This window comes from Eleutherodactylus coqui, chromosome 11 (assembly GCF_035609145.1).
Source record: "Eleutherodactylus coqui strain aEleCoq1 chromosome 11, aEleCoq1.hap1, whole genome shotgun sequence".
In the NCBI taxonomy this organism is placed as follows: domain Eukaryota; kingdom Metazoa; phylum Chordata; class Amphibia; order Anura; family Eleutherodactylidae; genus Eleutherodactylus; species Eleutherodactylus coqui.
This window is the reverse complement of record NC_089847.1, coordinates 83,030,374-83,042,424: the sequence shown is the minus strand read 5'-3', so window position 1 is coordinate 83,042,424 and position 12,051 is coordinate 83,030,374. Positions and strand designations below refer to the sequence as shown.

The 12,051-nt window shown below is 46.0% G+C and overlaps 1 protein-coding gene across 2 annotated transcripts; it reads left to right on the top strand.

The window, feature by feature from the left end:
- Positions 1–468: 468 nt before the first annotated feature.
- Positions 469–8,639, top strand: HNRNPUL2 (heterogeneous nuclear ribonucleoprotein U like 2). 2 transcript variants are annotated; one of them, XM_066582849.1, is made up of 14 exons: positions 469–1,128; positions 1,767–1,890; positions 2,582–2,652; positions 2,898–3,037; positions 3,649–3,739; positions 3,857–3,969; positions 4,701–4,964; positions 5,681–5,803; positions 6,156–6,284; positions 6,369–6,537; positions 6,939–7,124; positions 7,435–7,544; positions 7,801–7,884; positions 8,131–8,639. In XM_066582849.1, the coding sequence occupies exons 1-14, from the start codon at positions 690–692 to the stop codon at positions 8,191–8,193; spliced, it is 2,106 nt and encodes a 701-aa protein (XP_066438946.1). In that variant the 5' UTR covers positions 469–689; the 3' UTR covers positions 8,194–8,639. The 2 variants fall into 2 exon arrangements, with proteins under 2 accessions (XP_066438946.1, XP_066438945.1); XM_066582848.1 differs by having other exon boundaries at positions 471–1,128; positions 8,128–8,639.
- The last annotated feature ends 3,412 nt before the right edge of the window (positions 8,640–12,051 follow it).

The following is a 12,051-nucleotide window of genomic DNA, read 5'->3' as shown; positions in this document are numbered from 1 at the left end:
CATAAGGCCTTATACGTGCATAGGATTGTTGTGTGATAGCGTTACGAATATGTGACGTAATATACCGAAGACTCGACGTCATTTACATCCGCTTTACAACCGTGTAATTATTCACCAGATATAAAATAATCGAACGTATCCAACATGCTGTAATTTTAACAAATGCCGTAAACCCGACCAATCACAGGCCGCCACGTCACTGCACACTGGCCGCCGATCAAGAAATCCTGAGAGAAAAAAAAAGGGCGGGAACACTGGAAACAAGTCACCTGACACTAAGAGCCAATCACAGCCCTAATCAGTTCGCCAATCACAAGTCCTCTCCTTTAGAGAGGCGGGACATCAATTGATTCCACAAATCCAAAGACTTTACGTTTTTGTATTAGCATAAACCGCCCGCTTCAACAAATCAGAGCGCTGAACGTTAATGGCAACGCCCCCTCTACGAAAACTAGCCGTTAATTGTCAATTAATGTCGGCAGAGATCACTACGGACGCTTTGAGGGAGCGTTCACCGTGGTCGGCAGCGGCGCGGTGAGGAATATAGAGCCGGGAGGACACACTGCCAGGGATACTGCCCCCCCACCCGCTTACAGCCCACTTCCGGGGTGTGGTCTCCGGAGCCCAGTCCACTTCCTGTGTGTTCGGAGCACATCCGCCCTGTGTCTTTATCTGTGATCAGCGGCATCATGAGCGGCCTGGACCCGCGCAGGATGAAAGTGACGGAGCTGCGAGCCGAGCTGCAGCGGAGGGGGCTGGATTGCCGGGGGTTGAAGGCGGAACTGAGCGATCGGCTGCAGGAGGCGCTGGACTCCGAGATGCTGGGGGGAGAGGAGGAGAGAGCGCCGGGCAGCATGGAGGAGGAGACGGAGGAAGATCGGGCCTTGGCGCTCGGGGAGGGCGAGGATGAGGACTACGCGGCGGTGGCCGAGGAGCAGTTGGAGGATGAGGACGACGACGCCGCGCACAATGCGCCCGGCACACACGACGAGGAGGCCGACTCTCCTGCAGAGGGCGCCGCTGAGCCGTCGGAGGAGATGGAGGTGGCTCCACCTGCTGGAGAGGATGCGGGAAACCTGAATGGAGCCGCGCAGAAGGAGGGGGCCGGGGGGAAGGAAAAGGCGGGAGGTGAGCAGCGGGGCCTACGGGGCGGGAGGTGCATCCTGGGAGTTGTAGTCCTGCAGGAGGCTGCTGGGCGCATCTGCTCCCACAAGCCTCGTCCCTGGCAGCAGGTCACATGACATTTCTCAATGCCAAATGTTCCAAGGGGAAAACCTGCATTGTGCAGCTTGTCTGCATTCATGCCCTTCTGTATGGCAAATCTGCAGTCCGTGGGAGCGCAGATCTCTGTGCGGTATCCGCAGGCCTCGGATTGTACCAGCGCGGATTTGTCATGTGACACACAAAAAATGGCAAGTTGCTTATTGAATGCAGACTTGGACCATTAAAGGGGTTAATCATCCACGTGCGAATTCACCAACGGGCAAGCAGTTTGTAATCTACCTATCCCACTGCGTGAAGACCCCCACATCATGGTCAGGTGCCCCCTATGCGCTGAATAGGAGAACCTGTATAGAGTATATTCCTTACAGGGTGTGTAGATATGGGCAAGTGCCTCTGTAGTGGGGTGTGTTTACCTGCACCCCCGTGGTGGAGGGCTGTGGTACTACATGTCTAGACTGCAGTACCTGCGATGAATAAGCCCAAGCTCTTCCTCTTTCACTTTTATATTCTTTCTTTGCTTAACTTGTTGTTGTGACTTGTAGACGGCAAGAAGGATAAGCAGTCCAGGAACTCCGGAGCAGCCCGGCAGGGTGTGAAGAGGGTGCGCGAGGAGGAGCAGCGCGGCCGCACGTATCACGAGTACAAGGAAGAAGGCTACTACAGCCGGTGAGATGAGCCGCCTTATCAGTATGACTATATTACAGCCCCCACTTAAACTTTCACCCAGCTCTTCCTGACTGGCGGGATCGCAGTTCCGTGTATCGCTGCGCTACTTGGCGATGGATGCAGTCTGGGAAAAGCTGACCGTGAAAGGAGTTTGGGGTCAACAGAAAACGGGCAAAATGTGGAAATGGCCTAATATAATAGACATGCCTTACTGATGTCCTCTACTGTGTCACGTGACCGCAGCAGCCAATTACTGGCCTTGCTGAGACTCGTGTCTTGATGTGATGTCATTACAGTGGCAGGATCTAAAGGATCATTGCGCTTGTTCCGAATTTTGCCCTGTCCCCCTTGTGTTCTGCAGCCCCCATAATACCGGCCACCCGCGTTCCCACAAGCTGATATCTTATACAGCTTTCTTTGTAGTTGGATAAGATGGCAAGCTGTAACGGCCCAGCGCCCGCAATCTGCGCACCACCCAGCTCCATGACTGCACTGTTGCACCAAGTGTGCCTAATGTGGCGTTGCCTCTTGCAGGGGCTCCTGCTAGTATAGGGGGTTCTGACAAGTTTCTGCAACCCCTGAAACATTGATGCCATTGAATTGAACTTGTTCCCCCTCGCATGTAATGAAGGATGAGACCATTTTAAGGGGTTGTTAAAGTTTTAGTTGTAAGTAACTTCTTCTTCCTTAGGTCCAAATCCCCTGTCCCCACCGAGGAGGCTGCGGAAGAAGTGGAAGACAGCGTTCTGTGTCTTGATAAATGTAAGTTCCTCTACTGTCATGGCTGCACAGATCATGCTCACATGGGTCGTCTTGGCCTTGCACTGATTTCGGGGTAAGCATTGCCTGATAAATAGTGTCAGGAGGATCAGCAGCCGGCATTACGTGGCTGCTGCACACCCTGCATACCAGATGGCATCTGAGGGCTTGTCTACCCTGCCAGGACCTCCTTGTAAGATGTCTCTACTTGTAAGTAGGTGAGCTCATTGTCTTCCTTGTGGTTGTAGCTACCTGCGATCTGCAGTTCAAGATGGATAAGGATCGCTTTGGTGGACGGCCTCTCTTCTCTGAGAAGTTCCCCTCTCTGTGGTCAGGAGCTCGCGCTACCCATGGAGTAACAAAGGGGAAGGCCTATTTTGAAGTTAAGGTGAGCGTTTTTTTTAAATTAATCAAGCTAAGTGGAACTTACTGCCATTTCCAGTAATGTACATGTCCCTGGCATTCTGGCTTGGCGCATAGCGGTGTCCAGTTGTGATCTGCATCCTTTGTTAGGCATTCACATGTATAATGTGTATAACGAGTTGCAAACTAGCGAGTGATTAGATTTTATTTATTTATTTTTTAAATGCCCGAACGATAAGCGAACAAATTACTGTTCGCCGTTCAGTCATTGGCCCTGTTTATACTGATCAACGATTTCTTTTGAATGATAATCATTCCATGTAAAACGGCCCTAAAATACCTACGTTTCACGAAATTGCCTGCTGATAGGATTGAAGTTTGTAGAAAGAATCTTCTTTGGAAATTGAGGAAAGCGTTCTCGTACTTGGATGCTTATTAATCTGGCGTGGATTCATCTGGAGGACCCAACATGTTGCTGCATGAGGTTTATGGCCCATTGATTTGTACAATGCTGCAGTATTCCTTTAGTGCGGGGGGGGGGGTTTGAACAATTGATGACAGATTGGGTGTGAAGCTGCAGTGTATGAATAGCAGCTGTCACTGCTTACAACTAAAGATCGTTCCCTTTTTCTATAGGTGACGGAGAATCTTCCTGTGAAGGAGGGCTGTACGGAGTCTCCTCTGCTCCGCGTGGGCTGGTCTGTGAGCCGCTCTGCTCCTCAGCTGGGTAACCCATCCTGCTTACTCTTTCCTGAGTCCTGTTGCTAGATTTCATTAGTACATTTGTGCCCTTCCTTCTCCATGACATCACACTGCCACTTCTCATATCTTCCATGTCTTACAGGTGAAGATGACTTGTCATTTGCTTATGACGGCCGCGGGCTCAAGGTCACCAGCGCACACTTCGAATCTTATGGGGAAGCATTTGAAGTAAATGATGTGATTGGATGTCTGGCTGTAAGTTACTGATTTATTTTAAAACTGTTCTGGTATTTCTCTAGTACCGTTGAAGTGATGACATTGCCATGAGTGAGAGGCAATAAAGAAAATGCAAAGGAGCGAAAATACTTGAATAGAAAACCCCTTTACACTGAAGCCAAAAATACAGTTGTTAAATCCTAATTATACAGTCAACGGTGGGCGTTGGCGTTAACTTTCAGGTCCGACAATGCAGCCTTGTGAATTGGGTTGCGTTGCAAGTAATGCACTTTCACAATTTGCTCTATTCCTGTCAAGAGGCCATATGGATCAGATGACTGTTAGAGAAATTCTCATTTACTTCACAATAAGCGTGCCCACTTGACTCTCATGTGTGTGCATGTTTGTTTCAGTATGCAGAGGGGAATAAGCCACTGTCGGACTTCTCTAAGAATTTCGGCCTGTTAGATTGTCATTGATTCTTGCTGACACTAGCAGATATGGATGATGTTTATACCTCATGTATATAGCTAGCATATGCAACCTAGTAGATGCGGAGACCTCATATGTTTAATGACACACTGCTTTGGTCTTTATAAAAATAAGTGTATAGATTATATAATCTACATAACATATAAAGTTTTCTGTAAGTGTAATAAGTTTAGTTTTTAACATGACCTAATTACGGCTAGGATGAAGAGTGGTTAAGGCTGAGTGTGGAGGGCTATTTGTTTAATATTTCTCTCTCCTGTTTCATCTCTTCTGTACAGAACCTAGACACTGACCCAGTGGAGATCTCCTTTTCTAAAAATGGCACGGACTTGGGTCAGGCCTTTGTTGTGGATAAAAGTACTTTGGGGGATCAAGCTCTCCTGCCCCATATCTTGTGCAAAGGCTGCACCTTCCAGGTTAACTTTGGACAACGGGAAGAACCCTGGCATCCACCACCAGATGGCTTCTCGTTCCTGGAGGACTTCGAATCCGAGGACCTGACAAGAACACCTCTTCCACCTAACGCTGCAGAAGAGTTTGAGGTATGTAGCGTTAATGTTAGAGGCTGCCATCTATAGATCAGCTGCAAATCATACTGTCCCTTGAGCCGAGGCATAAACTTGCTGACCACGGGGCACCATTCATGGGACATTTTGCTAACTTGACCACACTGACATTTTGCTAAAATCTTATTAGCCTGAATGGTGGCATGTCTAAGCATCATTTTCACATTTGCACAATCTTTGTTTTTAAAGTGGTATTTTCATCTTGACTTATTGCCGAGATGAGAAAATCCAGAAGCTCTGCTCAACAATCCGTTAGAAAGAGCCAAGCGCTTAGTGCTGCGCGCTTTCCATAGCCTCCAGTTGAGATACTGGCAGCCATGGCAGTGTTTTCCCATCTCCATGAAAAGCTGAGATGGGAATACCCCCTTAAGATTGGAAAGATGTGCGATATTTAGCACTTTCACTGGTTTAAAATGTTGCTTGGTTACAGGGAGTCTGTCCACTCCTACGAGCCCCATAAAGTTATGGGCTCATAGGAATGAGGACTAGTCCTCCAATTATAAGAATGTGCCCATGTAGTCTGCAAGATGCTTGCGAGTTGACAGTAGGGGAACTGAGGAAGTTAAAAGGGTTGTCTTTTGTTTTAGAGAACCTCTTCCTAAAGCTTAATGGGTAATTCAGAAATCCGGTCACATGTCTTGTCGGTTATAGTAAATGCATTTCCCATAATTTTTATGTCCCCCTCCCCTCAGGTTCTACTGATGATTGGCCTTCCAGGCACTGGTAAAACCACTTGGGCCAAAAAGTATAGCGAAGACAACCCAGAAAAGCAATTCCAGCACCTTTCTACAGAAGCATTAATCCCACAATTAAAGGTATGTGAAGAAACAAAGTTAAATACTTTTATATGGCTTTTCCAAAAAAATATCTGAACATGAAGTGCTGGATTTCATACAAAAGCTCAGGGTAGAGCGGTCCCTGGTATACATGTACATTCACTTAACACTACGTTTACTGGCAGATGGGGATGAATTGATAGACTACACTTAATTTCACTAAGTAATAGTTGGAGATGGCATCAAATGTCTCTTCTAAGATTGCCAGGCTCCTGTACATCACCAGTCTTGCTGTTCAGATGGGCATCACCACTGTGTTGTGCAACATCTTAAGTGGATTTCCTCCGGTAATGTTATAGTAATCAGCCAGTCGGAATTCTTTTCTCTTCAGACGGCTGGTCCAGATACCCCGGAGCAGGACCAAAAAGCTAAAGATAATCTTGTGCAGTTGGCAACAAAATGTCTCATCAGGCTGGTACCGGTGGCTGCCCGCAGAAAGGGCAATTACATTATTGATCAGGTGAGACAATACTAACCTGTCATTTCAGATGTATTTGGCACTTGCCTTGTGGCTTCTATCTTATTAGTCCATTTTATCTTGCAGTGCACAGTCTATAGCTCCGCTCAGCGCAGGAAGATGCACTGCTTCAAGGGGTTTCAGCGCAAAGCCGTTGTGCTCGTCCTCAAAGATGAGGATTGGAAGAAAAGGTTGGAGGATCGCAAGGAGAAGGAGGAAGAGATTGTTCCTGACTACGTGCTCCTGGAAATGAAAGGTAGCTGATCAACCCAGCATTACTGCTGTACTTACACAGGGACGACTGCTAAGTAAACGACTACACGAGCACTGATGTCACCGCTAAGCTTGTTGGCGCTCGTGCAGAGCGTTTACATGGGCAGATCACTGCTGATTATCGCTGACTTCTCACTCAGCGCTTCACATTCTTTGGGGAGCGTTAACATGCAGCGAGAAGTCAGCAGTGATTTCTATGCTGGTTGAAAGTGAGCGATAATGAAAAGCAAACTGTTTTTGCATTTAGACATGATTATTATCTCTCCCATTTTTGTTCGTTTGAACAAATTTTGCGCGATAATCATTCCCTGTAAATTGCCCTCAACTGCAGTGACAGATGTAGAAGTTGCTGAAATTCTTACATCCTTGTATTCATCTCTGCAGCTAACTTTGTGATACCTGTAAAGAGTGACTTTCTAGAGGATGTTATCTTTGCGGAGCTTGGCCAGGAAGAAGCTGAGACTTTGGTAGCTGAGGCTAAAAAGGAAGCGCGCCAAAAGCTACCTACCAATGACAAGAGGGGAAATCGCATGCAGAAGCGGGCCCGCACTGATCGAGGGCGAGGAACCGGTAAGTAATTAATCATGTAAAGGAATTGTTCCAAGAAACACAACCCCTGTTCATACGCCCTGTTGGGACATATGAACGCTATAAAGCAGGGATTCCCTGCTCGAAAACCCCGTCTGTGGCCACATGGAGGGCGGCCTAGTAAGAAATGCGGCTGCAGGGGAATCCTGTTTGCCTGGGATGTTTGAAGTGGGACCTGAGGCGATCCGTTTTGTCCCAGGTTGCACATTCTGAAAGCCTGTCTGATGTCAACGCCTTTAAGGAGCAAATTCTTTACATAATGACTTGACGGGTCATTTTCTGTCCTTCGCAGGAAACTACCAGCAGCAAAGGAACTTCAACAGTCGTATGTACATGCACCACTCCAGGCCGCAGCCCTATCATCAGCAGCCACCACGACAATACTGGGGACCCCAAAGAGGGGTAAGTGATTAGATGCTGATATACTGTGCATAAACATTTGCCTGGCCTGAGCATTCAATATAATTGATTTGAACTGCTTTGTGAATTGAGTGTGTCAATCTTCAGTATATTAGATGGGAAAACTACATTTGCAGACAGGTGGGCTCTACTTGTTTTCAGAGAACCATATGGTAGACCTCCTGGTAGTCGCTATAGGTCAGATATGAAGCGTGTATAAGTATCTTACACTTTTTTTCCTTCTCCATGACTCTTCCAGGGTTACCAGAATTTCTATGATCGTTATTCTGACCAGCAAAATAGATACTACGGGCAACAGAACTACAGACCACAGAACAGGGGGGTAAGTTGTCTATAGAGCAGAGGTTTGTACTGTTCTGTAGTAATCGGCATTACCTCACCATTTAGGGTCTGTATTACGGATGCTTCGCTCTACAGAACCCTAGGGCGATGTAAATTGGATTCGGCACAGTAAACTGTCCATATATGACTGCTGTGATGCGTCCAGATGCTTGGTCTGGGGATGCGGTACAATTCCTCTGCGGTGCATTAATCTATTGCTCCTTTTCCCCTCTTTGTGTTTCAGCAGTGGCAGAACTACAATGACCGATCACAATATTGGGATTACTATGGCTACCGTGGATATCGGTGAAAGAAGTCCTAATGCAGGGGAAGGCAGTACGGGGGGCTTGGATTGTATATTTCTTTTTGTTTTATTTTTTTTCCCTTTTAATTTTTTTTCTACATTAAAACAAAAAGCAAAAAATCCTTTTGTGAAGAAAGTGCAGCGCATGTAAAGGGTCATAACGGTCATAGACTTGATCTCCTTTCAATGTGTGTGTAATTTTTTTATTTTTATTTTTTTTGGGTCAAGCTTAGAAAACCTTGTGAGGTGTATTTCCGAGATGTCTCCACAGGGTATCTTGTGGCAGACACCTGTGTGAATGTCCAAACAGAGGGCTCCGTCCTGCCCTGCATCCTCCTGCTTAGCTGGGAGTAATATGCAGTAATTTTTACTTGCGTCTCATTATAACCCTGTAACCTTTTTAATTTTTATGCCAAGAAACATTTTTAAGAAATAAAATTTGTGTGATGTCATTTCTGCTCAGTTTTGTTGGGGGGAGGGGGCTGCCCACCACCTGCTTTTTCACACTGCTCTGGCTTCGATGTTATTAATGTAGAAAAACTAGAAAATAAACCCACCGTAATTTGTTGATAAACATTGTCTGTGTGCCCCCATGGAGTCAGGTGTGCTTTACCTTTTTATAACCGATTCTTCCCTTTCTTGATTTGTGACGCTACAGCTCTTCACTGCTTCTGTTAAAGGGAACCTGTCAGCTGGTTCATGCTGTCCCTGCCCACATGTAGGTGGACAGCGCTCCCTGCTGGTGTTGAGGGAGACAGCTGTCAGGCAATGCCTGGCACAGCTCGCCTCGGACTCTGAGCTCAGAGTTGAACTTCTAAGTGTATTTCTGAAGCGCAGCAGCTTCTTGGAATTAAACCTACACGGCCCAAATAAGCAGATCCTGGGTACGTGCTGCCAGTGGTGTGGGCAACATGCACCGCGTAGCAAGTTCCCTTTAATACCTTGGTACTGACTGATCTATTGCTACTGCTGAATGATGCTGCTTCACTGCATATACTATTACCTGATGAGGCCGTCTTCACATGAGTGTATTTGCGCATGCCATACGCAGAGAATGGAACACATATAATTCAATGGGTTCGTTCACACTTCTGTATTTTGCATGTGCATTTAGGTTGGGCAAAAAAAATTCTAAATTTTCTATGTACCCCATAATTGTGTATGGGGGCAAATTTGAATGGAAATATGTGAAATGCTGCAAAGAACACATCTGGAGCTAATTGGCCATTTTGACCAGTGCATTTGCTTGCTGTGCACAAATGAACATGCCTTGTAGGGGCAAAACGTACAGTAAAATATGCCAATTCATAAGCAAAAAAAAAAAAGATTCCGTAAAAACGCTGCACTGAGGCGTGTGCAAATGCACTTGTGCTCGTATGAAGCCGGCTTAAGTCTTAATGAGCTAACACACACTTGCTCTGCAACATTCTCGTGGAATCGCGCAGCTGGCTCAGAGTGTGCGGCGATGCCGGAATCTGCCCAAATGAAGACAAGGAAATCCAGAATTACAGTCTAACACCAATAAAACACGGAACCCCCACCACAGCCATACGTATAAAAAGGCATGCAATATTGCCGATGCATTTCAAGCAGCTATTACTCTTAATTGTAGCCTATGAGGCTAACCCTTCTGTATGCATTACTTTCCAGCAGACCTCTCATTCTTACAGCCAGAGTACAATAAAAGATAACGCCTATAAATACATAATACAGGATCTATCACTCACAATAGAGGGACACAGCTCACCTCCTCCCCCTCTCCATGCAGTGACCGCCATATATCTTACAGTTAATGTTAAACACTTCTCCACACAAGGCAATGCTGGTTCCTGTGTGCTGCAAAGTATAATATTGACAGCAGCCCAGAAACAGACTGCCCCTATAATCCTATGCATAAAATAAATATGAGAAAAAACTTGAAGGCATGTACATTTTTAATGATTTGGAGCCATGACCCTCAGGTGTAAGGGGGGCTTCACACAGCATTCTTGGAAAACACACTAACAGATTAGGTTTTTTTTTTGTTTTTTTTTTTTTTTTTTAAAAAACCTCCATTGAAAATGTAAATTCTGAGTAAACCTTAATCACTGCAAAATGCACATTCAGAGTATTATACTTGATACCTTCTTGGAAACCCTGTTGGAGTGCTCCCCTGTGTCCCTCATCATACAATCGTGCCCGTTCTGTGCTGCAAATGTAATAGTCTCCTTAACCCTTTCCAATCCAATTTGTATCCTGGTTTTCCGAAGGGCCTTACTCTTTTTCTGTCCTTATACAAGGCGCTATATGCTGGCTAAAGCCAGTACTGCATAAGGTGACACGTTGGATAGGCTCCGACAGCAGAGAGGCTGGTAATATGCAGTAAGAGAACCCCAACAGATCTTCCAACATTGGAGCTGTACAGCCTTAAATCATAATGTCTTCACAGGTCAGACAGTGGATTGGAAAGGGTTAAACAAACTGTGCCCCTTCAAAGAAACTGGGCCTTCTCTAGGCCCCCAAAGTAATAGTGCTCCATATTGCCCCAAAAGTAATGTACCCGCTCTGTGTCCCCTTTAAAGCAAATGTGCCCACTCTAGGAATGGAGTTTATGGGATTTGGGCACAATACAGGGAGGGGTATGATCTGGTTAATAATTTGAAAGGAGAGAACTTTAGGGTGGCAGGAATCTCAACAGGGCCCTGATCCATGAATCAGAAGCAGACAGTGACTTAAATCCCCTTATCCTTTTAGTCCATGTTATGGCAAGTAAAAATGTCACTTTGAGGCTGCTTTCACACGGGCTACAAAATCGTGCGACTGTAGCTATGTTATGTCTGATATGTTGCCAGGAAAACAAAAATTAGGGATGCTTCCAGGGATCCTTCCACCTCAGAGTCCAGAAATGCCAAAATGAAAGGGGTATTCTCCTTTAAACACAGGGCTGAATCCAACATTGTGTAGAGTATTTAAAACATTTATTCTAGACAAAACAGGTAGTGTACAGCGGTGGCGTAGCAAGGTCAGGTGCTAACCAGTGCGCAAAATTTTTTTTGTCGCCCTGCCCCAATTTTGAAATTAGTAAAAGAAGGAAAGACAGAATACTTACAGATGCAAGTGTAATTTTCTGGTTTATTTACTTAACATTGTAATCAAAAACACTTAAATCCTTTGTTCTCTAAAAATTTTGAAATCGCATCATCCACATCAATTCCTTTCACTAGTTTGTTTTCAATTGACAAGATGGCTAAGCCAGAGAGCCGAGCCTGACTAATAGTGGACGTAAGATATGGTAGCTCTTGATTAATTTTAGTAATGAAAAACTCCTCTCACACAATGCTAGTGAGACATATAATGTTAACAAGAATCTTAAAGGGGTTGTCCCGCGGCAGCAAGTGGGTCTATACACTTCTGTATGGCCATAATAATGCACTTTGTAATATACATTGTGCATTAATTATGAGCCATACAGAAGTTATAAAAAGTTTTTTACTTACCTGCTCCGTTGCTGGCGTCCTCGTCTCCATGGTGCCGACTAATTTTCGCCCTCCGATGGCCAAATTAGCCGCGCTTGCGCAGTCCGGGTCTTCTGCAGTCTTCTATGGAGCCGCTCGTGCAGAATGCAGGCTCCGTGTAGCTCCGCCCCGTCACGTGCCGATTCCAGCCAATCAGGAGGCTGGAATCGGCAATGGACCGCACAGAAGCCCTGCGGTCCACGGAGACAGAGGATCCCGGCGGCCATCTTCAGCGGTAAGTATTGAAGTCACCGGAGCGCGGGGATTAAGGTAAGCGCTCCGGTAAGCTTTCTTTACCTCCCTGCATCGGGGTTGTCTCGCGCCGACCGGGGGGGGGGGGGGGTTGAAAAAAAAAAAAACCCGTTTCGGC

Coding starts and splice junctions, on each gene's coding strand:
- HNRNPUL2 (XM_066582848.1), top strand. CDS start 690: ATGAGCGGCCTGGACCCGCGCAGGATGAAAGTGACGGAGCTGCGAGCC. Junction 1,129..1,766: donor GGGGAAGGAAAAGGCGGGAG/GTGAGCAGCGGG, acceptor TGTGACTTGTAG/ACGGCAAGAAGGATAAGCAG. Junction 1,891..2,581: donor GAAGAAGGCTACTACAGCCG/GTGAGATGAGCC, acceptor CTTCTTCCTTAG/GTCCAAATCCCCTGTCCCCA.